The sequence below is a fragment of the Equus caballus genome, chromosome 29 (genome assembly GCF_041296265.1).
Source record: "Equus caballus isolate H_3958 breed thoroughbred chromosome 29, TB-T2T, whole genome shotgun sequence".
Taxonomy (NCBI): Eukaryota; Metazoa; Chordata; class Mammalia; order Perissodactyla; family Equidae; genus Equus; species Equus caballus.
The window spans coordinates 21,540,410-21,565,159 of record NC_091712.1 but is presented as its reverse complement, the minus strand read 5'-3'; the positions used below and the strand labels follow the sequence as shown (position 1 = coordinate 21,565,159).

Below are 24,750 nucleotides of genomic sequence, written 5' to 3'. Positions count from 1 at the left end.
CGTGAACCCCAGGTCGCTGAAGCAGAGCACACAAACTTACTGCTATGTCACCAGGCTGGCCCCTGTATGTATCACATTTTTATTCCCTATTTGAACTGACTATTCTAGTCAGTTAACTAACCACTAGTGTTTATTGCATTGGATAATAGAGAATCCAGAAAAAAATGGGGGTTGTAGATATGATTTGGGAATTATTAAAACCCAGTCAAACAAATAGGAGTGGATGAGAATGTATATATATATATACACATTTTTTCAAATCACTTAATCATTTAATAACTTGAATAAGTGCCTATGTGTGAAGAACTGTTTCAGACATTCGGGAAACAAAAAGGAATGTAGATACAGTGATGTTAGCCAGTGGAGGCATTTCAAGGATGAAGTGGTCACCAAGATACATCAAATGTCAGAGGGAAGTGAAATATAACTGAAGGATGACCACCAGATAGAACCATTTCAGTGAGGTGATGAATGCAAGCACAAGTGACCCGAAAAACATATGGGAAGTTAGGAACAATGCCCAGTGAGAGTAGACAAGTCCCTCAACAAGCCAGGAAGGCGGTGAGCTCAGTAAACATTTGCTGAAGAAAGAGACTCAGAGAAGGTCATGACAATGTGATGACTTCCCTGCTCTGCTTCTTCCTTTCCGTCTCTTCTCTCCTTTCTGTATTCTTCACGGCCCAGGTGTCTGGATTTACTAAGTGGATAACTACAATATAGGATCCATATTCCAAATGATTCTAGTTTGTCTAAGAGAATTTTTTTCTTATATATTTCTAATACTTTTTAAAACTCTATTATCTTAACAAATTGACACAGAATTCCTCTTAAGGAGGAAATGTTTTTGTTTCAAGAAACATCCTACTAAGCCTGCTTTGAGGAAGATGGAATTTTGTGAGCATAGAGACTGCAGGCCCCAAGACATCAGAGGACGGGGGCAGCAGGACACAAGGGGAAGCATTTATCGCCCTTGCTCTTTGGAAGCAGCCCTTCCTCTGTCTTCTCTGCAGAAATCTTTGGGAAGATGCACTCGGTTCTTAAATGCTTTGTATAAATTTAGTCTGTTGTTTGTTTTCATCCTGTTGAAGGGGCTGAGTTTCAAGTCTGGGCCAAGCCAGTATGAAATGGGCATCACACACATGTCAAAAGCGGAGTCTAGGAAAAAAGAGACATGAGACAGAGGACGCACCCTGGGAACCCCAGGAATTGGAAGGAGAGCTTTGGACCTCTCGAGGCTGCAGAATTGGGGAGCTTGAGTCACTTCCACCCAGGTCTCTGAGTGGCACAGAGGCCCTCGGCTGCAACCGGGTTGCGTACTAGATAAAAAATTCCTTGACAAAAGGGTCTACTGGATGTTACACTTCTTTTTTTAGCTTCCTAGTAAACCCACGTGATGTCAGGCACACAACAAGCGTTAAAAATATTTACTAATTGCAATTTTTTATTTTACTTATAAGAAAAGTAAAAATATTTTAACTTCACAGCACATATACAAGCATTTTTTTTCAACTGCCTTCTACCATTTTAAAAAAAGTCATTTTCTAACCGTAGTAAATCCAGTTCACCATAATGAGCCAAAATTTCTAACGATCCAATTCTAAACCAAGATTTCGCCACGCGCAGCACTACTGCAGCTGAAAAAGAAACATTTATTTTAGCATAACCTATTTTAAACTATGCAAATACAGCATAACATGCTTTTCTTTAAAACGAAATTTTAACTAAAAAACACAGTAACTGAATTGACCAGAAAAACAACTAACTTACGCTTTAGAAAGGATCCAGGATTTTTCTCTATGTCTTGAAGCCTGAATCAGTTGGAAGGTTAGGAACCACGACACTTTCAGAAATACCGAGGCTCCAACCTGGCTAAAGGCTGCTCAGTTAAACTGTTAGGCTCCAAACACTAGATTCCCACTATTTTCCCAATTGTGACCTTTTCCATGTGCCTTGTCCTGAAATCAGGAATTAGTGAATTATTTCTATGGCATAGTCCCTGCAAGTACCTTCCACTTGTGTAACTAACTGAAAATTAACTTTAATAAATAAACGTGTGCATGTGTTCTAACTTATGAATACGCTGAAGAAACAAAGTGAATTTGTATTTTGGGTTTGCCGCCTTCTATTGCCGCCTTCTGTTTTGATTATAGACATTACTATAGATTACAATTAGTAAATAGAATTCATGTTTCTTTCTCATAAGGAATGCTGTACCTACATATGTGTTGACGTCACGATGAAGTGCATCCCAGGGGACGAAAGCTCCTGCTCTGCTGGTGATGTCCTTCAACGAGTTATCACACTCACTGCCACGTCCGGGCCTTCGCGCTATTCTCCCCTCTCCACATGCCCCACTCTCTCTCTCCCCATACCGAAATCCTTTCTAATCTTGTGCTCAGAATCAGTTCCACCTCCTCCATAAAGCTAAACTGATCCCCTTTTACTGACCTCTGACTTTGTATCACTCATTTGTTCCATATGTTTAAGCCTTTTCTCCATGAAGTTTGAGTTTCTCAAGACCAGGGACTACGATATACACTTACTACTCCTGGACCCTTTAGTGATTATCCAATGGTAGGCACAGAAAAAGGCCAATTAGTATTTTCTGGGTTAACTAAATTATCCATATAGTCAGGATTTATTCAAAATACTAATCTGAGGGGCTGGCCCCGGGGCCTAGTGGTTAGGTTCGCGCGCTCCGCTGCAGGCGGCCCAGTGTTTCGTTGGTTCAAATTCTGGGCGCGGACATGGCACTGCTCATCAAACCACGCTGAGTCAGCGTCCCACATGCCACAACTAGAAGGACCCACAACGAAGAATATACAACTATGTACCAGGGGGCTTTGTAGAGAAAAAGGAAAAAGTAATCTGAATATTTATTTTCACGTGGGGTTTTTTGAGCAATAAAAATGTAATCACTTAGAAAAAATATAAGAGCTCAATAAATGACTCTAAGTGTTTACTTAGTGAATAGGCATTGAAACGCGGAATGTTAGCACTGCAAGACACGGGAGGTATCAACTAATCTAACCTCCATTTTAGGTGGAGAAACTGAGGGCCAGGATGTGACTTGCCTAAAGTCACAAACCAGCTCCCAAAGAGCCAGTTCAAGGTGTCACATGGTCTTTCTGCCCGTCCAGCACATTTCTCACTGTACCACCGCGGCTGCTGGGCAAATATCAAGGTAAAAGTACAACTGAAATACCTGTATATAGGTGAAGACTTAAATGTGGAAATTCTACTAATGGTCTAAAAAGGAGAAATAATTGGGACGATTTGAAACCACTAAGCTTGTGGTTCGGAATTCAGATTAACAATATACAGTATATCAGCCATTGCCACAAAAGTAAGTAGTGTTGTACCCAACACATTGACGGTCAGTGATTGCAATCTCATTTCCAATCACCACAAACAAAAAGACCTAAATAGTTGTTACAGGCCCATGTGCAATAGCATCCATTTTATCCAAATTAAATTAAAAGGGAAAGAGAGACGCCATCAAGATAAGTAACCCTTAATTCTTTTATGCATGAATGCTTTGGGGGGATTGTTTTTTATTAAAATCTTATCAAAACATATTACGCACTAAGCATAAAGAGCATAAAATGTGTGGTTGGTGAACGACTGTGAACATCAGTAAAAATGCTGCCCTGTGATACAGCGATGTCCACAGGACCCAATAAAGCCTGTAGGGATGTCAGCAGCTGTCAATAGCTCCTCTTTTAAAGCAGTTAAAAATGTTTATTGTTGATTTGCAGGTCTTCTCTCTCCCCAGAGATTCAGAGTCAAGTTTCTCTCACTCTTTCTGTTTGCTGCTCCAGAGCACGCTTTCTCATCCTCCTAATTTTTTATTTCTAACCTACTGAAGGCTGAGGAAAAAGCTAGCTGAACTCCGCGGAAGTAACATGCAGTAAGAGCGATCAGGCTCTGAGCAAAGGTCTCGGGGGCTCTCCAGGGAAAAGAGGGGATGAACGTTCATGTTCTGGCTTTGTAACACCTTGTAGGCCGTCCATAAACACTTTTTGTTCACTTCCCAGATGTCTGCTGTTAAAAATGGATGGATTAGTGATGTAAGGATGTGGGAAAGGATATTCTGTAACGTCCTAATGCTGAAATTACATCTTGAAGAACCTAGGTCATTGGTTAAGATGCTTGCAAAGACGTCTAATATCTGTTATTCTTGAAGAACTTAACCTAATTTTATGAAAGCGTTCCAGAAACAGTTATTACCTCGTTCTTTCACAACGTTTCCATCGTAGAACTGATCCCGCCATACTTCATCATCACTTACAACCAGACTGAAACATACAGAATCAAACAATTAAAGTTACCCTTATTTAACTGCTGGCAGGCTATCAAGAAGTACCTAAAACTAGAAGAAACGATGAGAAATCGTGCTCTCAGAGATTTATCTGCTCCATTTCCTGACACATTTCTGGAGACACCATGCTGCAGTCCTGAAAGTCAGCTTCAAGGAAAGAGGAATTACCTCGCAGCTCTGCTGGTTGGAATTCCAAGATGGTGCACAGCCTCACTACCCAAAAATTCTCTCACTGAGGAGCGAAGCACGGCTCGGCCGTCACTGTGACTGTGGATGAGAAGATCCAAAAGATTTTCAGCTGTGATTAAGACAACATCAACTTTTATTTAGACACCTAAAAAAAAATATCAAACTGTACCGAGAATATGGGGTCTTTCCTGAGCCTTTTAATTGGAGCTCCAACTTTTCACCTTTTCTTCAAAAAAAAAAAGCTAAGTATTAGAAGATTCATGTCAATCTTTAGCAGAAAAGCTACTATACAAGAAAACGTGGTACCTGTTCATGTAAATTCCAATAAGATGGGCTCTTCCATCCCCAAGCTGATCTGCCCATATCCCAAACTAAAGAGGAAAAAAGGAAAGTTACTCATATTTATTTACTCTTAAAGCTTTTATAGTCATTTTATAGCCAAAGTTATTTTATTAAAATTAAGAATGGGGTATTCCATTTTTAGGATTATAATAATCAACAACAATACAGGTGAAAATAAAATTCAATCAATAAAACAATTGAGATTCATTGTAAAAATATAAATTTAAGATATATAATCAATTTCTTCATCATCTTATAGCCAATCTCAAATTTGTAAGGTATAGGATACTTAGAACTGATCTATTTCATTCTAGAACATGAACTAGGGACAATCTGTTTGTAGAAAATTTGCCTATATTATATGTATGCCATATAAAATCAGGAACATACTTGTACCTGAAAAAGCTGCTTTCGAACTTGCATGATTAACTGCTGTCAAATTTTTCTATTAAAACCTTTTAGCGGGGCTGGCCCTGCAGCCGAGTGGTTAAGTTCGCACGCTCTGTTTTGGCAGCCTGGGGTTTCACCTGTTCGGATCCTGGGTGCAGACATGGCACCACTCAGGCCGTGTTGAGGCGGCATCCCATATGCCACAACCAGAGGCACTCACAACTAAAATATACAACTGTGTACTGGGGGGATTTGGGGAGAAAAAGCAAAAAAAAAAAAAAAAAACACATTGGCAACAGTTGTTAGCTCAGGTGCCAATCTTTAAAAAAAAAAAACAAAAAAACACCTGTTTGCAGTTCAATTCCCAGCTCGGCCAATTTGAGAAAAAGGGGCAGGTCTCATTCACCACAATAGCTCCGGGCACATAAAAGGAGTTTTGTAAACAGTGGTGGAATATTTAAACAATGTTTATAGTTCTGGAAGAAATACATGAAATTGACAAAAATCTATCCAATATTTTAATTTTTCATTTTAACCAGGAACAGACCACCATTAATTGATTTTGGCTATGGACTCTAAGAACTGAAGTCTGAGAGCTGCGCTCAGCAAACTCTGGAAAGTTCTAAAGTCGACAGTATATTAGGTATATCGCACACCATAAAAGGGAAGTAGAAAGAATGCTGAATCCAGAGCTGGGAGTGAAATCAGGGGAAACAGGGAGGTAGGTCTCCATTAATAAAAGAGAATTCATTTATGACTGTAAGTTCAAAATGGTAGTGCCATCCTTATCAATAAATATTTATAATATAATTTCAAATCAGGGGGAGGAAATGAAATGCGAAAGTGATAAAAGCTTAATCCAATTTACCATACTACAAAAAAAAAAAAAAAAGCTACAAAAAAAGAGTACCTTAGCAAACTTCTGCAGGGCTTAACATTTATATTCGCACTTTCACAGTACATGTGAGTACTGGTATAAAATGCTATCTAATAAATTTAACCTACTTGGGGAATGGTTCTCTGAACCATGTATTTAGGAGCTAGAAAAAACCATAAGGATCATTCAGTCCAGAAGTTTCTAAACTGAGAAATATAGTTCAGCAAAATGTTAATAGTTATTCCTTAAAAACAAAACAACAACAAAATCATGTAGTCAGATGTGTCTGGAAAATGGTGTGTTAAATAAAATTCAGCAGATTTCTTTGCCATAGCACTTCTCACAACTCCTGGAACGATCTTGGTCAACCCTCGCTCATTATAGTTCAAGACACTGAGGTTCAAGTTTGTCATAGATGACCCCTAAAATCCTTCTCAATTCTAATCATCGATGTCCCTTTGCTTCTTAGCTTATGTTAGCTCAGCTTCTTAGCTTCTATGTTACTCTTGCTTCTTAGGATGGTGAAGAATGAAAGCAAGAGAAATCTGATAGTAATTAACTACCCCAACACACCTGATATTATCATTATTATAATAGCTATCACGAAATTACTTTTCATATATTTCCTAACTTAATCCTTCCTCCAATCCTATTAAACTTTGCTACTTGTCCTAAAAATTATTCCTGAGTAAACCAGACCCCCAAACAACCAGAGAGGGTTAAATTAATCCTATCCAGCTCACAGGAAAGTCACAGCAATTTCAACAATTGGTCCTGTGTTCCTTCTCTTTATTTCTTTTTAATTAGTCAGATACCACAGCTTGAACTTGCTTCAACATCATGCTTTATTTCTAGAAGTTGCCTTCTTAATTGCTTTTGCACATACAGTCATGTGTCGTGAATGACAGGGATGTGTTCTGAGAAACGGGTTGTTAGGCGATTTTGTGGTTGTGTGAACATCATAGAGTGACTTACACAAACCTAGATGGTATAGCCTACTACACACCTAAGCTGTATGGTACTAATCTTATGGGACCCCTGTGTATATGTGGTCCATCATTGACCGAAATGTCGTCATGTGGCACATGACTATATAACACTTTCAGTTAACCCTGATTTAATTTCTAGAAGTTTCTAGCAGCTCTAAAACTTAGCTCTACAGCAATCCTGGCAAAACTGTAATCTGTCTGTCCTTCTGAGGCTTTCATGTTGATTCTTTGTGCTACTTGCCTTTGTCTAAATCTGCGGCCAAAACTTCACTGAATGAGTTCTCTAGCAATAATTCACAGAAATTTTGTATTTGTGCTGCCTCAGTTTTCTCAACTCCATTAAAGAAACAGGCTCTAGCTTTATGACAGCAAGAAATCACATCAGGTAATCTATAAAGATCTTATAATGACACGTTCTTCTAGGAACATCTCGTTGAAGTCTCAGTATGCTAACATTAGAGAAATTAATGCAAAATAACTTCTTTAATAGGACAGCACTTCCACCAATGGTGTGTATTTGCATAACAGAAGTGATGGTAATGCTGCTCTTACCTGGTGGCCACCGTATCTGTGAGCCAATGGAACGGATCCAAATAGTATCTTTTCTCCACTTACAAGCTGGATAAAATCATCTGTTTCCGAAACAGATAAATCAAGGTCCAAAATATCTTCTAGAACTTCCTGAAGCAGGAAAAAAAAAAACTCTTCTTACAAACTTAAGTAATCCCTTTAAAAATTTTGAGAAAAGAGACTTAATGGAAGAAAGAAAATTTAAAAAATAAACCTCTTCCAAAAATACATTAATATTTTTTCTTAAGAGATGTACCAGGCTTTCTATGATTATTTGTGCTATTTGGGAAAATTACTTCTATTAGATAGTTCTAAATTTTTTTTTGCTTGAGGAAGATTAACCCTGAGCTAACATCTGTGCCAATCTTCCTCTGCTTTATTTGCAGGTTGCTGCCACTGCGTGGCTGACCAGTGGCGTAGGTCCGTGCCTGGGATCCGAACCCGTAAACCCAGCCACTGAAGCAGAGTGTGTCAAACCTAGCCACTGCGCCACAGGGCTGGTCCCTAGATAGTTCTAAAATTTTCATGTATTTCTTGTGATACACGGTAAAATAATATTTTTCCTAGCACTTATGCTTTAAGGGAACTAGAAAACAGTAAATTCTATTTTTATATAACTTAAAATTAAGTTCTATGTTTATCCCAAATTCATTTAAATCATAGAAGACAATTTAGAATTTCTCATTAGAGCGCATTTCTAAGAATTTAAATCTCTTACACCTATTTTTCACAAAAGTGTATCTTCCTTGTAAGATAAGTGTAAGAAGAAAGTAAATACTAGGCTCCAGGACTAAGCATCAAAAAGTGATTTCTAAGAATGACTTTCTCCAAGGGTCTGAATTTTAAACACAGTCATTTATCAACAGACTAACAATTTAACTCTGAAAAAAAAATTATCATCTTTTTAGGCAAAAATTATAGGGAGTTAATATTTGTATTGTGAAAAAATAAAGCCTAACCTTTGAAACTGCTACAAGACGTACTCTTGATTTGAAAGGAGTAGGGAAGGCAATTGAAAAAACACAGTTTTTCACTTTACGAACATAATTTTCTTTAACAGGATCAACTGGCAACATAGCTGACAAAAAAAAACAAAACAAAACCCTCTTTTTAATGTTCCCATTTGTTGCATATACAGCATTAATATTCCTTAGAAAGGCAACAGTTCTTCCAGAAAATCAACTTAAACCACTATTTTCTTCATACTTTGTTATTTAAAGGCTATTTTATCATTTTCAACCGTATTCAGACAGCATAGAAGATGGAGCTGTCCCAGAAGATGGGAGATGAAAAAAGTTTAAAACAAGACACATACCCTGTCTTCAAAGATTTTCACTCATGGGAGACCAATAGGATGTGCAATATATTTATCAATAAGAATCTATAAATAAAATGGAGGTAAGCTGCATTACAGTATTAGAATTACAGTAGTAACGGAATCCAACCAAAAAATATTAGGCACTTAATCACATCCTTTCTTCCCTTCAGAAAATCATGATTAACCGAAGGAAACAGATAAATACACAAATAACATCTAATATCAGATGTTTTACTAAATGTACAAACCTGCTTCCAAACCCACCAGAAACTTCAAAACATTTGATACACGCCTGTTCACAAGGCTAGAAGTTTGAAAATTACCTCTAAAGAGATAAATTATGTTTTATAAAGTCCAGGCACCAAAGCATATGTATTTAATTTAACAAGCTGTAGAGGAAAAAGAGAGCTTTGAACATGCTTTAGACACTCAGAACATATGTACTTGTATTTTAAGCACAATTCTTAAAATCTTAATCTGTTTTCTTAATCCAATGCAATTAAAACAAAAAACAGAAGAGGCTAGCTGTATTACGAACACTACAAGACAGAGACATAAAAACTTATGTTTCTGGATAGAGATTACATTGTCAAAATGTCAGTGTCACCAAATTATTTAATAAACATAATGGAAATTCAATCAAAATCCTAGTAGGATTCTTTTTCAAAAAAAACAGACAAACTTAAAGTATAAATTGGAAAAATAAAGACTAATTTTTTTTAAATAAGAGAAATGAGAGTTTCCCTATCATATTAAAAGTTATAAGGATGCAATTACTAAAAATATTGTTATCCCAAAAATAGATGCAAAGATCAATGGGACTCAATAAAAAGCACAGAAACAGCCCAAAGTAACGTAAAAATTCCCTATATAATTAGAGAAAATGATATGTCGAATCAGTGGAGAAAGGTGCCATCAGAACAATTTGCTCAACTGTTTAGAGTATTTATTCCATCCAAGTCTAGGTGAATTAAATGTCAATTATAACAGAAACAAGAGTAATCTTGCATCTTCCCCATATGATATGGCAAATGTGGTACAGATTTAACCCTTTATACTTTCCCCTAAGGGCATGGTGAATAAGGCAGCATCATGTGGAACAAATGGGTAGTCAACCAAAAAATAGATGATTTTAGTATCCACCACAGAAAACCTGACATTATGATTAGGAGTAGAAAACCCAACCATGTATTTTCTTCTCTTTTAGGAAAGCCTGTGTGGACACAGATTAAACTATATAATTAATGCATTTTCTTTTATGATGCGCTAATATTTCAGCAGAGCATGGGCAGTATATAACGTTCCACTAGGACTTATGATTTTGTACTGATCGATTCACATTTTGGCACCGTAGGTGATGGGTCAGTACGCGTGTGATCACTGGCCATGGAACCACAACGGCTAACTGCTTCAGACGTCCCCACCCCTCACCTTGTGCCACTTTAACAAACTAATTAGTCAGTGACTCAAAGCCCCAGAGAAAATTCCAAATGTATGACCCTTTATCTTCACATCTCAGAGAAATCAGTAATTCCAAAACCAAATTCTTTAGAGTTCAGTTTTGCCTAAGAATACAAAATCTACAAGAACTGCTGACCTTTCAGTGCAACTGTGTTTGAACTCTTCTCTCCGTAGAGGGTCTTACCCCAGTTGCCTTGATTATTCATTCATAATTCACTGAGTAACCTCAGGATGAGATGTTTTTATGTGGTGCCATGAACCAAGACATGGTTAATATGTATTCACTATTACGGCTATCTCTCCTGATTGTAAAGTCTGGCCCTACTGTAGAAAATGTTTTGAATAGTACCATCATTAATAGAAAGAAAATGTCTTAAAGTGTAACCAACTTTCCAACATCGAAATAACAACTTTGAAAATGCTTTCAATTACACACTTATTCCATTTTTATTAGTCAAGACTGGCTGTTTCATTTGTACAAGTACAGTCGAAAAGACCAATGTGGAGGGGCTGGCCCCGTGGCCGAGTGGTTAAGTTCGCGCGCTCCGCTGCAGGCGGCCCAGTGTTTCGTCAGTTCGAATCCTGGGCGCGGACATGGCACTGCTCATCAGACCACGCTGAGGCAGCGTCCCACATGCCACAACTAGAAGAACCCACAACGAAGAATACACAACTATGTACCGGGGGGCTTTGGGGAGAAAAAGGAAAAAATAAAAAAAAAAATAAAAAAAAAAAAGACCAATGTGGAACTGGCCCCGTGGCCAAGTGGTTAAGGTCACGCGCTCCACTTTGGCAACCCAGGGTTTCACCGGTTTGGATCCCGGGCATAGACATGGCACTGCTCATCAGGCCATGCTGAGGTGGCGTCCCACATGCCACACTAGAAGGACCTACAGCTACAATATACAACTATGTACTGGGGGGCTTTGGAGAGAAGTAGAAGAAAAAGATTGGCAACAGATGTTAGCTCAAGTGCCAATCTTTAAAAAACAAAAAAAAAGACCAAAGTCATTTCTAGCCTGTGCACAAGAGGCCTCTGTTCTTTGGCAATTACTTGCACAGCTCAGACAATGTTTTTAATTTCTTGGACTCAAGCTTGGTCTCGTTGAGTCAAAAGAACCCCTGTGTATTCTGCATGTCCTATTGGTGGGTTCTTGTTCATCAAGAGTTTAGCTCCACTGTAATACTGGAAGCCTTCAAGAATTCCATCTGCTTCCCAGGTTAGTCTTGCCATATGACACCCTTTCAAGAGCCAAATATTTGGTTTTAATCTGGGTAAACAATTTCTAAATGAAAATGGCCTGCTAGAATTGTATAGTGCTATATCTACCTACTAGATGAGCTTGGGGACAATGCTCAATTCCTCCATTTCTGTTTCCCTATCTGAAAAAGAGCAGATGGTAACATCCAGGTCATAGGATTGTTGCAAGTCCACCTGTTTATCAGTACACTCTACTTGGTAAATTCTGCCTGCTAGATGTTTCTAAATATGTAAACCTGTATCAAGATAAGCCACAGGTGCATATTAACTTTTATTTGTAAAGCACCTGTCATGTTTTTTACATAATGTTCTTCAAGATTGGGGGGAAAAAACCTCACAAAATTGGTTTATTGTAATAAACTTCTTTATTCTATGCTTTCATTCAATAAAAAATAATACTTTGAAGATAAATACAATGTGCTCAGCCATATGGGTACTTGCATTCTTTAATGCAAAAAGCATGGTTTCAGAAGAACAAGAAAAAAGATCAGAGAGGTGCAGCTGCCTATTTGCTGATCTATTTCCTTATAAGAGTGAATTTTTGAGGACAGAGTATGTTACTTGTATTTCTGTATTCCTAATGCTTACACTTTCTCTCATTGGCTGTTTGTGTGCATGTTTTGAGTGAATAATTATATCACCGATTTCTGTAATAAATACGCTCTCTCACTACCATGAGAAGAGTAGATCCGGCTACAGAATTAACAAAAAGTCTCTCTAACTCGTATTAGATGCTAATCCTGTACATTCTCCATTATTCTCCGGGCTGGCTACAAGTACGTTCAACATTACCAAACAGTAAACAATTTCACACAGCCTAGTACACCCACGAGTGGGACTCACATATCCAGATGTGAGCAAGACTGCCAAACGATGTCACAATGTACCTATAAAGTTTTCAGAGGAGAGAGTCCAAAAGTCGAGAGACGAGGCTAATCTAACTTCTTTTTCACAAGAACCCTGCTCGTGGCTTGACTTGTTACTGTAAAGATAGAAAACGCTGTCACCTCTTTCAAGGCCAGGTTGCAACAAGCAGCAGACAATGGCGTGGCAGGTAACATCCAAAAGCAGCAGCTGCGGAAACTGTAGCCTCTGGATTAGCCAGCAAAACAGGAACCCGGTTCTTTGAGTCATATTTCTACATAAAGACGCAGAGCGAGTTAGTGACCGGAAGTCGGGTGCGCCGTAGCACACTCTGCTAACAGCCAGGTCCCGAAAAGTGCATTTCTGCTCTGGCTGCTGGAGCTACCAGCTCCCGCGAGCGCGGGGAGGGGATCGGGGAGACCGCTCGCCCGCGTGGGAGGTCGCGGCTGGTTTCTCCGGGGCCGAGAGGCCGGCAGGGGGCGAAGGGGCCCAGCTCCCCCCAGCGCGCCTTCCCCGGCCGCTGCCGGGCAGGGCCGGGCCGTCCCCGGGCTCCGGAGCGGGGAGGCGCCCGAGGCCCCGCGCGGCCGGCCGAGGCGGGGCCGAAGCTCTTCCTGTGCCAGGTTTCCGGCTCCGGGTCCCGGGAGGAGGGCCGCCGGGCCAGAGGCGGAGCTGCGGGCCTGCCGCGACTTTCAGACTCGGACCATGGCCTCGCGCTGGTGGCGGTGGCGGCGCTGCTGCTCCTGGAGGCCGCCGGCGCGGAGCCCCTGGCCCGGCTCCCCCGACCGCGCGGGGCCGTGCGGGGCGCGCGCCTGTGCGGACGCGGGCGCGCAGGTGAGGCCGGGGGATGGAGCGCGCCGCGGCCGGGCGCAGAGGTCACGGCGCCAATGACAAGCGCGCGGCGGAATGAATGGGAGCGCTCTGCACGTGCGCCCGGGCGGAGGGCGGCGCGGCGGCGGCGGCGGGAGGGGAGCGGGGCCAGCCGGGCGCCGGGGACGGGACCGAGGCGCGCGGGGGCCTCGGAGGGTGGGCGCTGAGCGTCGGCCTGAAGTCGGGGCACCCCGCTCGGACTGCAGAGCGGCGTCCTGGGGACCAAGGGGGCATTTGAGGTCTAGGGAGGGAGCGGTGAGGAACCAGGTCCCGAGGAAACGCCGCGGGAGTGGTCAGATTGCCTCCTGGAGCGCCTACAAAGTAAAGCCGGGAGACCGTCTGCAGCTATTTCCTTTCGAGTTACAGCCAGGGCTTCGGGAGGACAGATAACTGGGATTTTAGAGCAAAAGGTGCTCTGGGCGCTCAGAGATGCGGAGGATCCAGTGGCCTCGGAATAGGCAGAAAAGGTCTTGTGGAGAATGGAGGGCTGATGCTCCGGAGGACCGGATTTCTGTCGACGGTAGTTGCTTCGGAGGGAGAGCATACCTGGACTAGGGGGAAAGCACCGGAAGGAGAAGAGGCCTGAGGCTGTCCAAATAGAGAAACCTTGGATCATCTTTGATTTGACCCATGACTTCTTGAAGTAGAGTCAGAATCTCCGCACAAACCAGGACTCCTGGACAGCTCTCCCCTGTTGCCTGCGGACCCAAGCTCATTTTTCTCCCTCTCCGGTCACTTCTGCCTCTGTAAATTGACATGTTTCTGTGGCTCTGTGAGTCCTTTCTGCGCTTCCTAGTGACTCATTTTCAACGTGCCCTAGGGTAGGCCCATGCTGTTTAGCGTAATTGCGCAAAATCTGGACTCACGGTCCTTTTTAGAGACTTCTCCAGTCACACAGTAGTTGTATGTATTCACCTCTCATCTGCAAGCGTCATTTTTTAAAAGTTTGTTTGAATTTAGGACTCCGTTTGGGTTAGATTGGGTACACTTCGTATTCCCATCAAACACTATTTATTGATATGAATTATGTAGCCTTTATAAGTGTGTACTTTGTATCAAAGTGGATACATATCACAACTTATCCAAAATAGACCTTTGGAGAGAGACTGGCAGCTGGGCTGGTAGACAGACTAGATAGTAAAGAGAAGATGGGGAAAGAGTCTCAGGGCTTTGCCGGGATCCAGTTCAGTCCTGTACTAGCCAGACCTCAAATATTATTATAAATATTAGTATAAATTAGTATGTTAGCCTTCTGGTGTCTGCCTCAGGCGTGTGTGTTTTGATTAGTTCAAGTCTCTTAGGGCCGGATAGTCCGTGGGGACAAAAAGCAACAATAATAAAGCCACGTCGGGCTCTGCAACACAGCTCTCCTACTTGCTGATGTATGTACCGCTGCCATCTGCTCCATGGTAGTGTTAACAAATCTTGTAACGGGATGAGAACCAGTGCACGTTGGATCGTGCCAAATCACCTGTTGGTATGTCTTTGCTTCTTGCTCAGCATTTTCTCTTTTTAAAAAAAATGCATGAAAGGCAAGGTTGTCTTTCAGGGAGGGTATGTGATGGAAAGGTAGGGAACAAAATCGGAATTGGAAAATGATTGTCGCTCCTGCAGGGAGTGGTACAGCTCCAGTTTCACCACTGCCTTTTAAACTTAACTGCTCTTTCAATACCTCCCACCTCACTTTGGAAAACATTGCCCTTAGCTACTCTTAAAGCAGAAAATAGCTTGACCGAATAGATACTATATTAAATGTATACAATGTGTTTGGCTCTAAGAGTTTTACATATACCCTCTAAATTAATCTCAGCATCTCTCCATGATCAGAAAGATGTCACAAGGTAACACAGCCAGGACATGTTGGAATTTGAACCAAGATCCATCTTCCAAAGACAATGATTTTACCAACCTGCACTGCCTAGTGGTTAAGAGCACTCTATTTGCTGGATAATTTTAACTCTTCATCCCTGGTTAGAGGTTACATCTCAACCTGAATAAGTATTCTAATAAAATAGTGAATTCATATGAATTAATTACCCATGATGGTTGAAAGAAGTAGGTAAAGTGTCATATAATGGTAAAATCAAAAGTGTAGATTATCACGTTGTTTTCTTGGGACATTGTAATTGCCTGGGCTATCATAAATGTTCTTAGTGGCTTAATGAATACGTAATGTTACAGTGGAAAGAATAGAACTCAAACTGGCTTCCTGGGCCACTGCATGCCTGGCAAAGTCAACCTTTATGGGTTTTGTTTTTGTTTTTGTTTTTGTTTTAAGAGGCAGATCGGCCCTGAGCTAACATCTGTGCCAGTCTTCCTCTATTTTGTACATGGGACACTGCCACAGCGTGGCTTGATGAGCAGTGTGCAGGTCCACGCCCAGGATCCAAACCCGTGAACGCTGGGCTGCCAAAGCAGAGCGCGTGAACTTAACCACTATGCCACCGGGCCAGCCCACGTATGGTTTTTTTTTACTATGTATAAAGCAATATGTTCACTAGAGAAAAACAAGAAAATATTTAAGAAAGGAATAAAACAAAAATTCCCACAAATCTATTTATTCCAAAATAACAATGTTTACTATCCTGTTTTATATGCTTCCAAACCCTATTCTCTATGTATTTTATTTGTGTGTGTGTATACATTTTTAGCAGGATCACATAATGCACACAGTCCTGTAGGTGCTTTTTTCCTTTGATGTAGTGTAAACATATCTGTGTATCAGTTTTTCAGACTTTGACTTTTCTGAACTTCAAGTTCCCAACTGTAATAAAGCAAGTAGTTGTGAGGATAAAATAATAGTGTAAAAGCATGTTGCAAGACTTTATTACTAATAGAGTAGATGAGTTCTATTTTTCTTGTGCTAAATTCGTCTTTTTTGTCAAAATGCTTGCCTCAAATACTCTATAAAAGCCCTTGTTAAGATTGATCTAATCTTAACGTTAGATTAAATTAATAAGTTAGTTATTTTTGAAATGCTTGGCAGACTTGGGTCCCCAGTACCTGTCACATTCCTGGCCCATGATAGTGCTCCATAATTTTTGAAACTAAAATTTATTGTCACCAGCTCTGAATCTTTTAGAAGTAGTGTCCTGTTCGTTGATCTCTGATTAAGTTCATATCATCAAAATGTGTTGCAGGACTTGTTTGCTTCTTAACATTACTTATTAAGAGGCACCAGTTCCGACTGTGTTTAGGAACAATAAGTTATAATAGGCAGTTCAGTACTGTCCTAGCCACACTTCAAAACTTCAAATATAGGGGCCGGCCGGGTGGCACAGCAGTTAAGTTCACACATTCCGATTCTTGGCGGCCTGGGGTTCGCTGGTTCAGATCCTGGGTCCAGACATGGCACCACTTGGCAAGCCATGCTGTGGTAGGTGTCCCACATATAAAGGAGAGGAAGATGGGCATGGATGTTAGCTCAGGGCCAGTCTTCCTCAGCAAAAAGGAGGATTGGCAGCAGTTAACTCAGGGCTAATCTTCCTCAAAAAAAAAAATTCAAATATAAATTCCTTCCTTAGCGTTGAAATCTTTTCCTTTTCACCATTGGGGCTGATGCCTTTGGAATCTTGATGATTCTTTGTTTTAAATCAATTTAAGAATTTGAAAGCGTGTAAGTAACACCGATCTTCACTATTCTCTGACCAATCCTAGTTAAATGGAAATAATTGTCTTTAAACTACTTTCAGATCTGGAAAGATAGACATGAGTGTGAAAACCGGCTTTCTTTGGGGGGAGGGGTTATAGATGTTTCTTATTTTCTGCTTTTTTCTTATTTATATTTTCCGTAGTGACAAATGTTGCTTTTGTAAGCAGGAGACATTGTCATTTTTTGAAAGTTTGCAATCTACTTAGAAATGGACGTTAAAAGATAAAGATTATTATGAATTATGAGAGCATCTAGTATTAGAAACAAGTTTTTCATGCATATTCTTACAAGTTTCTTGATACTTTTGTTTTATAGGTATCCTATTTTAATCTTGTGAAGAGTTTAACATCTGCCTTTCCAAATATGTATAGTATATCAAGGTAAGTTTACAATCTATGTTGTAACTACTAAAATTATTAACCGTATGGCCAGTGAATTTCTATTCTAAAATGTAGTGGGCTAGTCCCACAAATTTAATGTTGTTTAGCTAAATGTTACAATATCTACCCTGTGTGGTCTGTCTCTTCAAAAAATGAGAATTTAATAAAATTTAAACTCAACCCAGAACACAATGAACATAGTTAAGTCTTTCTTTGATTTTGTGGATTCTCAAGGCCCTGGTTATAAAAATGTACTACTGATGTAGTGTTTAGCAAGAACATAATTCTGTATGCCTTTCTAAATTTAATGACTGTTTTGGATTCGAGCTTAATTTCCAGCAAGTATCTGGGCTTAAGTTTTCCATCATCTCACTCAACTATATATATAACTATATGCACATGTGTATATAATTTTTACTTAAAAATGAAATTATCTCACCTAATAAAATAGCACTCAGACTTACATTGTGTGCATTTGTGCTTGTCCCAGGTTCCAGCACACAACGTCGGCCGCGTGCTGTTGTAGTAAGACACGGAGTGGTGAGAAATACACTGATCCTTTTAAACTTGGTTGGAGGGACTTGAAAGGTCTGTATGAGGACATTAGAAAGGTAAGATAGTTCTGATGATGCTACGAACTACTGTTGATTTCTTAGAATTATGAGAAACAGTGCAGATTTCCAGATACGTATGATGCTATTGCAAACTTGACACACGACTATCAAGTTTCAGATGTTTCTTGAGCAACAACTGTGGGGCAATATGGAGGATGCAATACGTGTTACCATCCAGAAAGAAGTTATTGCCAAGTTGGGAAACTGCAAAAAACCGTACACGCAGCACATACTTACTTGTCCAATGAGTTATCTAACCTTTCTCTCCGATTGCTTACCTACTCCAGGCCTGTTAACACACTGAAGCCTCTGGTGATTCCTGCTACTCTCTTCCTTATCCAATTCTGAATATCGGTGCCGGACGGCCCCAAATAGGGCAGAAAGCCTTAAACACCTTTTTCCCAAAAAACTTTTAGTGGCTCCCAACCTCGCGTGGATTCTCAAATGTTGCCCAGAAATGTCCACAGGCCCCTCGTCAGCTTCCTTGTCTTGTCGAGGTTCTCCCCTTTCCGCCGCCAGCACCCACCCCACTGTCCTGTTTCACAGCAGCACCACCTCCTGTTTGATGGGCCAAGTCCAGGCCATGGAACAGGACCTCCCCCTGCTCTGTCACCATTGACAAGCTCGTCTGCACCTGTCTCCGTGCTTGCCCCTTCCCTCCTGTCTCGGTGAAGTCAATGTTCCCTTCCTTTCCAGAATAGTCCCTTTACCTCCAGTAAAGACCCAGCCCCTCTGCCTCTTCCTCAGTGCCTTAGGAACTGCTCCTGCAGTGGCCTGTTCTCTCCCCTTTGTCTGCAAACTCTCCCTCTTCGTGTCTCTTTCACATTTATATTTTAGGTGCTCCGGTTTCTTCATGTTCCTCGTGTAAATGACGGTCCCTTGACCCTGTGTCCCAGCCTTTCCCTTCCCACTACAGTGCCCTCTACCCTCTCTCTCTGTTTTGCCCCTTCACATTTACTCCACCATCACACTGTGCCTTCCTTTCCAGCCTCTCCTCTGAAAGTGCCTTTGCCCAGGTCACCCATCACTTCCTTCTGCTAAATCCCGTGGGCCCTTTTGGTTTTTATCTTCCTTGACTTTTTTGAACATTGGACACTGTTGACCACTCCCCACTGTGTGAAACTCTTCCCCGGGCATCTGCACTTCCCCGTTCTCCTCGTTCGTGGGCCGTCCTTCAGTCTGCTTCCTGGGTCCTCTCTGTCCCCTCCACCCTACTCCCTTTAATTTTGCTGTTCCCTGGAGTTCTCTCGGCCCCCTCCTCTCTCTGTATCCCCTTTGCCTTACTTATGACTCCCAAAGAAGATCTCAATTCCAGTTTGAATTCGCTCTCCTAAACCCATACATCTAACTCCTCACCGGGCAACTCTGTGGAGCGTCCACAACTGTCTCAAAGCAACATATCTGAAACTCTGCTTTCCCTTACTGTTTTTTCTCCTGTTTTTCATATTCATTGAAGGCACCGCCCCGGAACCTGGAGGGATCTTCCATTCATCTGTCTCCTTCCCCTCCCCATCCTCCTAGGCTGCCTCCTGCCTTCAGCCTCCATAGCCTTAGGTCAGCCACCCCATTGCTGTTGCCCTGTCCTTCCTTTCTTGTCCTCCTCATCTCGGCCTGAGCCGCAGGTCCCTCCTTTGTGCTCCAGAGTGACTGCACTTACCTCAGGGACAGCACCCATCGCACCGTATTGTGTTATATTGCAATTATTGTTTTACTTCTCCCCATCTACATGCTGAACTCATTGTAGGCAGGGAGCAGTCTCATTTATCTTTGTAACCATTGAGTTTATTGCTGTGCTTGGCACTGAGTTGATCATTCAGTGAGTTAATGACTGGACGCTGTGTCATGTTCACCTGAGCCTGGCTGAGGGACCTCCAGGTCCATTAGCTCCTGCTGCTTCCGGGGGATCAGCTCTGATCCAATCCAGCAAGTCCTTGAGTGGCAGGCGCTATGGACACACGCTCATCACCTGGAGGGCTCTGCCTCCTCCTCAGAAATCAAAATCCTACTTATGCTTTAATCATCGCAGGTCAAAGCTTATCTCTCCGTGAAATGTTCAGTTTTCCTAGCCCACACTGAGCTCTCCGTTCTTGAACTAATGCATTTAATGTACAGCATAGTTCAAGTTACCACTGTATTATTCACTGAATATTTCATATTTTTAAAAATTGTGTCTCCCCAACTCAATTGTAAGCTCCTTGCAGTCAGGCAAACCAGGTCTTAAACTTTCTCTGTGAACTTTTGACATGCCTGTTGCTAAATAACGGCTGAGCCAGACTTACTGACCTCGGCTGCTTCTCCCTGGCCTCCATCTTATGTCTTCTTGCGCCTAATACATAGCTTTGCCTCCCTAGCCCAGACACCCTCTGACCTCCTGCTTCATTGGCTCCTGACAGCCACTGGCTCCCACACTCCCCATCTCTGTCCTCTCCCCTCCACCTTCCAAGCTGCTACCAGCCCCAGTTCCTTTCTCTCTCCAGCTGTCACTGGCCCAGAGTCCCTAGCCACCTAGTGCCATCCTCCCCTTCCTGTCTCTTGGAGTCATTGGGGCAGTTGGCAGTGGCTGCCTTAGCACTTAAGCGACTTGGGGCTGAGCCACTGGGCAGCCAGGTTTGTGGCCATACAGTGTTGAAACCTTTCCCAGCATGAGTGCTGAATTTCTCAACTGAAATGAGTACACTGAGATCAAATCAAAGTTTTGTAAGGGGCCAGCCTGTGGCCGAGTGGTTAAGTTCACATGCTCCGCTTCAGTGGCCCAAGGTTTCACCGGTTCGGATCCTGGGCACGGACATGGCATTGCTCATCAGGCCCTGCTGAAGTAGCATCCCGTGTAGCACAACCAGAGGGACCTACAACTGGAATACACAGCTATGTACTGGGGGCGTTTTGGGGAGAAACAAAGTTTCCTGAAAGAAATCCTGTTGACTTTTTGTGCAAGTTATGATGCCATATTGACACACAGAAACTTTATTTCAGGAACTTCTCATATCTACAACAGAACTTAAGGAAATGTCTGAATATTACTTTGATGGAAAAGGAAAAGCCTTTCGACCAATTATTGTGGTGCTAATGGCCCGAGCCTGTAATAGCCATCATGATAACTCCCGGTGAGTTACTTGCTTTCAGCCCTCTGTCGTTTGGCAAATTTTCCTTCCCAAGGGTGCCATTGAGTTTCCTGTTTAAGAAGTGGCATCTATTTACGAATTCAGTTGTGAGGGGGAGTTTCTGGCGCTGAGTCGCTAAGGTCGCTCTGGAATCTGGTCTGGGCATCTTCCTTTTCTGCACTTTTTAATGTCCATGGAAGAACAACTTCAGCTGCAAATGAACATTCTAGAAAAAATTTTGAAAGCCAAATTAAGTTTTCTCCTTCAGAAGTAAAGAATACCAGGACGTGTGTAATCATTATATACACAGGGCGGTTAGTCCAAAGGTTGATTGTCGTAAAGTCATGAGCCTGGCCTGGTTCTGGCCACCACACCCGCCACAGTGCCTGCCTTCCTGGGACCTTCAGAAAGGTGCCAGAAAAATCTTGTTAAAAGAAGGCATTTTCACCATTGGGCCTCAACTTTTGTATTTTGAATCTATATAAAATTTTAAAATACTAAAGCAACAGCAACATTTTAATATTACAGGAAATCTTAAAAGGAAAAAGAATTTACCGTTTATGTCATGCAGCCGTCTTTGTCATCCTCTGTCCTTCCACTCTTGGGTTCAGTTAGACTAGATGTATAATTTTGTGTTCTGCTTTGTTTACGCTTGTTTTTTAAACTCTACCACATTGCAGGAGTGTCTTGATAGTTGTTATTTTTGCATCACGTAATCTATTGATGGAAATTCCAGTAGACCATAATGTACTAATACATTTCCCTAGGGTTGAACATTTGTATTATATTTCCTCTTCTCAATGAAGAATACTTTAAGGAAAGCCTCAGGTTTGACAGCGCTAACTTTAAGGATGCTGTAAGAATGAGCATCAGATGTGGCTCCTGAGCAGATGTTTGCCTCGGCCCACCGCAGCCCTTTGTGCCCTGCGGCTGAGCCCCTCGGCACGCGACACCATGCTCAGGGCTGCCTGCCACTTACCCCCAGACTTTGGAAAAGCTTGCAGTGTAGATTGAAGGAGCGGTGACCTTTTAATCATAATCAGGACCACTTTCACTTCGCCTGGAGGCAGAGAGCAGAAATGCTCCTTCTGAACCAAAGTTGAAATTTATCTCACGTATTCCAGAGCACAGTTTCTCAGTGTTGGCACGACTGGCATTTTGGGCCAGAGAATTCTTTGTTGTGGGTTGTTGAGTGCATTATAGGATGTAGCAGCATCCTGGCCTCTACCCACTAGATGCCAGTGGTATCCCCAACCCTCAGCCCAGTTGACGACAACCAAAAATGTAGCCAGACATTGCCAAATGTCCCCTGGGCAGCAAAATCGTTCCTGGTTGAGAACCACGGTTCTAGGCAGAGAGTGTATTTATATTCTTAATTTCTCAGATTAACACATAATACAGTTCATTACCCTCAGAGATGACATGGGAAGGAAAATACTCTGCACTGCTTTAAATCCTGTCGGCTGTTAGCCCTGTGGTTAGAAATTCTCTCAGTTTGCCTTATTGAAACTGTATAGATTGTTGGTTGCAGAGCACCTGGGAGACTATAGCACAGAAAAGGCATCACTAGTTTAACTGTTCTGCCCTCTCCAGGGATGTTCTAGCTGCAGCTTCACTCTCCTGTAAGGAATCAGAGCGGGGCCTCCTTACTAAAGGCCCGGGCAGAGGCAGCATCTGGCCTTGGGGTGTGAGTCGCGATTGTGGCGCACATTTGGGGCGCTGCAGCATCCTAGCAATGTTACTCTCCAGGCCCCAAGTTGTTGAGAGTACTTACCTCATGAGGACTCTTTCGGATCAGGCTCTTAATGGGCTGACTATCTAGCTGTTACTTCCATGCTACTCAAAGCAAGAAGATGGGTAGGAGAAGATTCTGGAGACTTGGGCCATTGTGATTTTGCTTGCTGAGGAAGACTTAGAATATGGAAAAAAGTGGCTCAGCATTCAGGGGCAGGACCACACACACAGTCTCTGTTTTTAGCCTGTGCCACCAGAGGCGTCCTCAGACCCCAGAGGCGCCAGAACCATTCCAGCACTTCATCTGCTTTAATCAAAGTTCCACAACTCCTATGAGGCTTCGCAGACATCATCTTCTTGCTTCCGAGATGTGTTTTAAATAGGTTAACGGTAATCCTGGAGGAGATTTTAGAAAACAGAATAGAACAGGTCCCTTAAGAAATGGCAGGGGGAGAGGGCGACTACCTTTACTGACTTTTCTCTTTGTCCTTTAGTAAGCTTTTCAGCTGTCCATGAAATGCTCCCTACTAGATTACTGTGCTGGGACTTCTTCACCTGGGCTCCATGGGAGTTATGCGGTCTGTGAGCCCCTTAGAATTGTAGGCACAATTTTTTGTGTATTTGCACATATCTGGGGAACGGTATCTATAGCTTATAATGTCTTCTCAAAGGGTAATGTGGCGCCCCACCCAAAGCTTAAGACCCAATGTTTATTTGTGCTCTCTGTATCCAGATAACCACAGTGCCTGGGCGGGTAAAGTAGGAATGCACACCACAGATGACTGAGATTTGAAAGGCCCAGGAAACAGAGCTGTGGTGGATTCTGAGATGTGCTGCCCGCCCGGATCCCCCTTCAACCAAGGACCCTGCCCCGCCTGCTGAACCATGTATTGTTGCCTCAGCCCCTTTGAGGCAAAGAATCCTCTCACCTGAGGCCTTGCTCTTTGAGGCAGCCCATATCCAGGGACTGATAGGTGAAGGGCCATTCTAGCTCTAGGGCGCACTATGGGGTAGCCACAGCTGTGGATGAGCCTGCTTCCAGAAACTTCTCTATTTGCCCAGTCCGGTTTCCTCCGCTCCCTCCCTCAGGTGTTGATCCCAAGGGCACTCCTCAGTAGACATCTTGTACTTTAAACTTCTGAGTCTGCTTCCCAGAGAACCCAGCCTGCAACAGAGGTTGCAGCAGAGCAAAACCCAAACTGACTGTAGGTCAGGACTGACTCTGTCAAAGAATCCAGACCAAAAACAACTTTTATAATAAATAGATTTCTATAAAATTGCTCTACTCATAGCATACAGCACAGCTGTAGTGTCTAATCTTTCTTAAACAAGTCAAGCCTATCCCGCTCAGTAACCTCATTGGAGGGACCTGCACTTTTTGATCTTGGCACCATCCATTCCTGTGTGGAAATCTTCCAGCACTGGAAAGTGGATGTCATTGCCATTGATGGGGATGACAGGACTACTCAAGGTGTATTTGGCCCAGGTCTGTTGAACTTGATTGTGCAAACAGTCCAGTGGCATTGAATCCCTCTAGGCCAGTTTACAAAGCCAAACTGATCAGATGGTACAAATTATAAGATGCAGTTTTCACATTAGTTACTAGGTCAAGGGTCCAAGTGTGATAAAAATCTGAGGAGGTGCCTTTTATGATTCTCAGAAAGGCAAAGGAAGTTACAAAAGCCTACCCTGGGAAACCTGTAACAAAACTGTCATTACAGCACCAGCTCACTTGAATGATTCCTAGAAGCAGGCCACTAATCATTGTGGAACCATTCCTGGTTTCTGTGTGTTCCAAATCATTGAGCCAGCTACTGTGG

The 24,750-nt window shown here is 42.2% G+C and overlaps 2 protein-coding genes across 13 annotated transcripts in view; one reads left to right on the top strand and one right to left on the bottom strand.

The window, feature by feature from the left end:
* The window catches only part of LOC100065515 (protein adenylyltransferase SelO), a 33,675-nt gene extending 20,513 nt beyond the window's left edge, over positions 1-13,162 (bottom strand). For 2 of the 9 annotated variants that reach the window (XM_070254749.1, XM_014737026.3), the window contains exons 1-8: positions 12,562-12,893; positions 8,638-8,756; positions 7,661-7,789; positions 4,817-4,881; positions 4,680-4,736; positions 4,490-4,588; positions 4,231-4,298; positions 1,547-1,634 (exon numbers count right to left, since the gene is read on the bottom strand). In XM_070254749.1, the coding sequence (XP_070110850.1) occupies positions 1,547-1,634; positions 4,231-4,298; positions 4,490-4,588; positions 4,680-4,736; positions 4,817-4,881; positions 7,661-7,789; positions 8,638-8,754 (623 nt within the window). In that variant the 5' untranslated portion in view covers positions 8,755-8,756; positions 12,562-12,893. Of the gene's footprint in view, positions 1-1,546; positions 1,635-4,230; positions 4,299-4,489; positions 4,589-4,679; positions 4,737-4,816; positions 4,882-7,660; positions 7,790-8,637; positions 8,757-12,561 lie in introns of all 9 variants that reach the window. The other 7 variants (XM_070254747.1, XM_014737025.3, XM_005606882.4 and 4 more) reach the window with 6 other exon arrangements.
* A 23-nt stretch (positions 13,163-13,185) lies between these two features.
* The window catches only part of PDSS1 (decaprenyl diphosphate synthase subunit 1), a 37,615-nt gene continuing 26,050 nt past the window's right edge, over positions 13,186-24,750 (top strand). The window contains exons 1-4 of one of the 4 annotated variants that reach the window (XM_023632060.2): positions 13,186-13,413; positions 17,417-17,481; positions 17,972-18,092; positions 21,069-21,199. In XM_023632060.2, the coding sequence (XP_023487828.2) occupies positions 13,285-13,413; positions 17,417-17,481; positions 17,972-18,092; positions 21,069-21,199 (446 nt within the window). In that variant the 5' untranslated portion in view covers positions 13,186-13,284. Of the gene's footprint in view, positions 13,414-13,559; positions 14,927-17,416; positions 17,482-17,971; positions 18,093-21,068; positions 21,200-24,750 lie in introns of those variants that run through there. The other 3 variants (XM_070254768.1, XM_023632061.2, XM_023632063.2) reach the window with 3 other exon arrangements.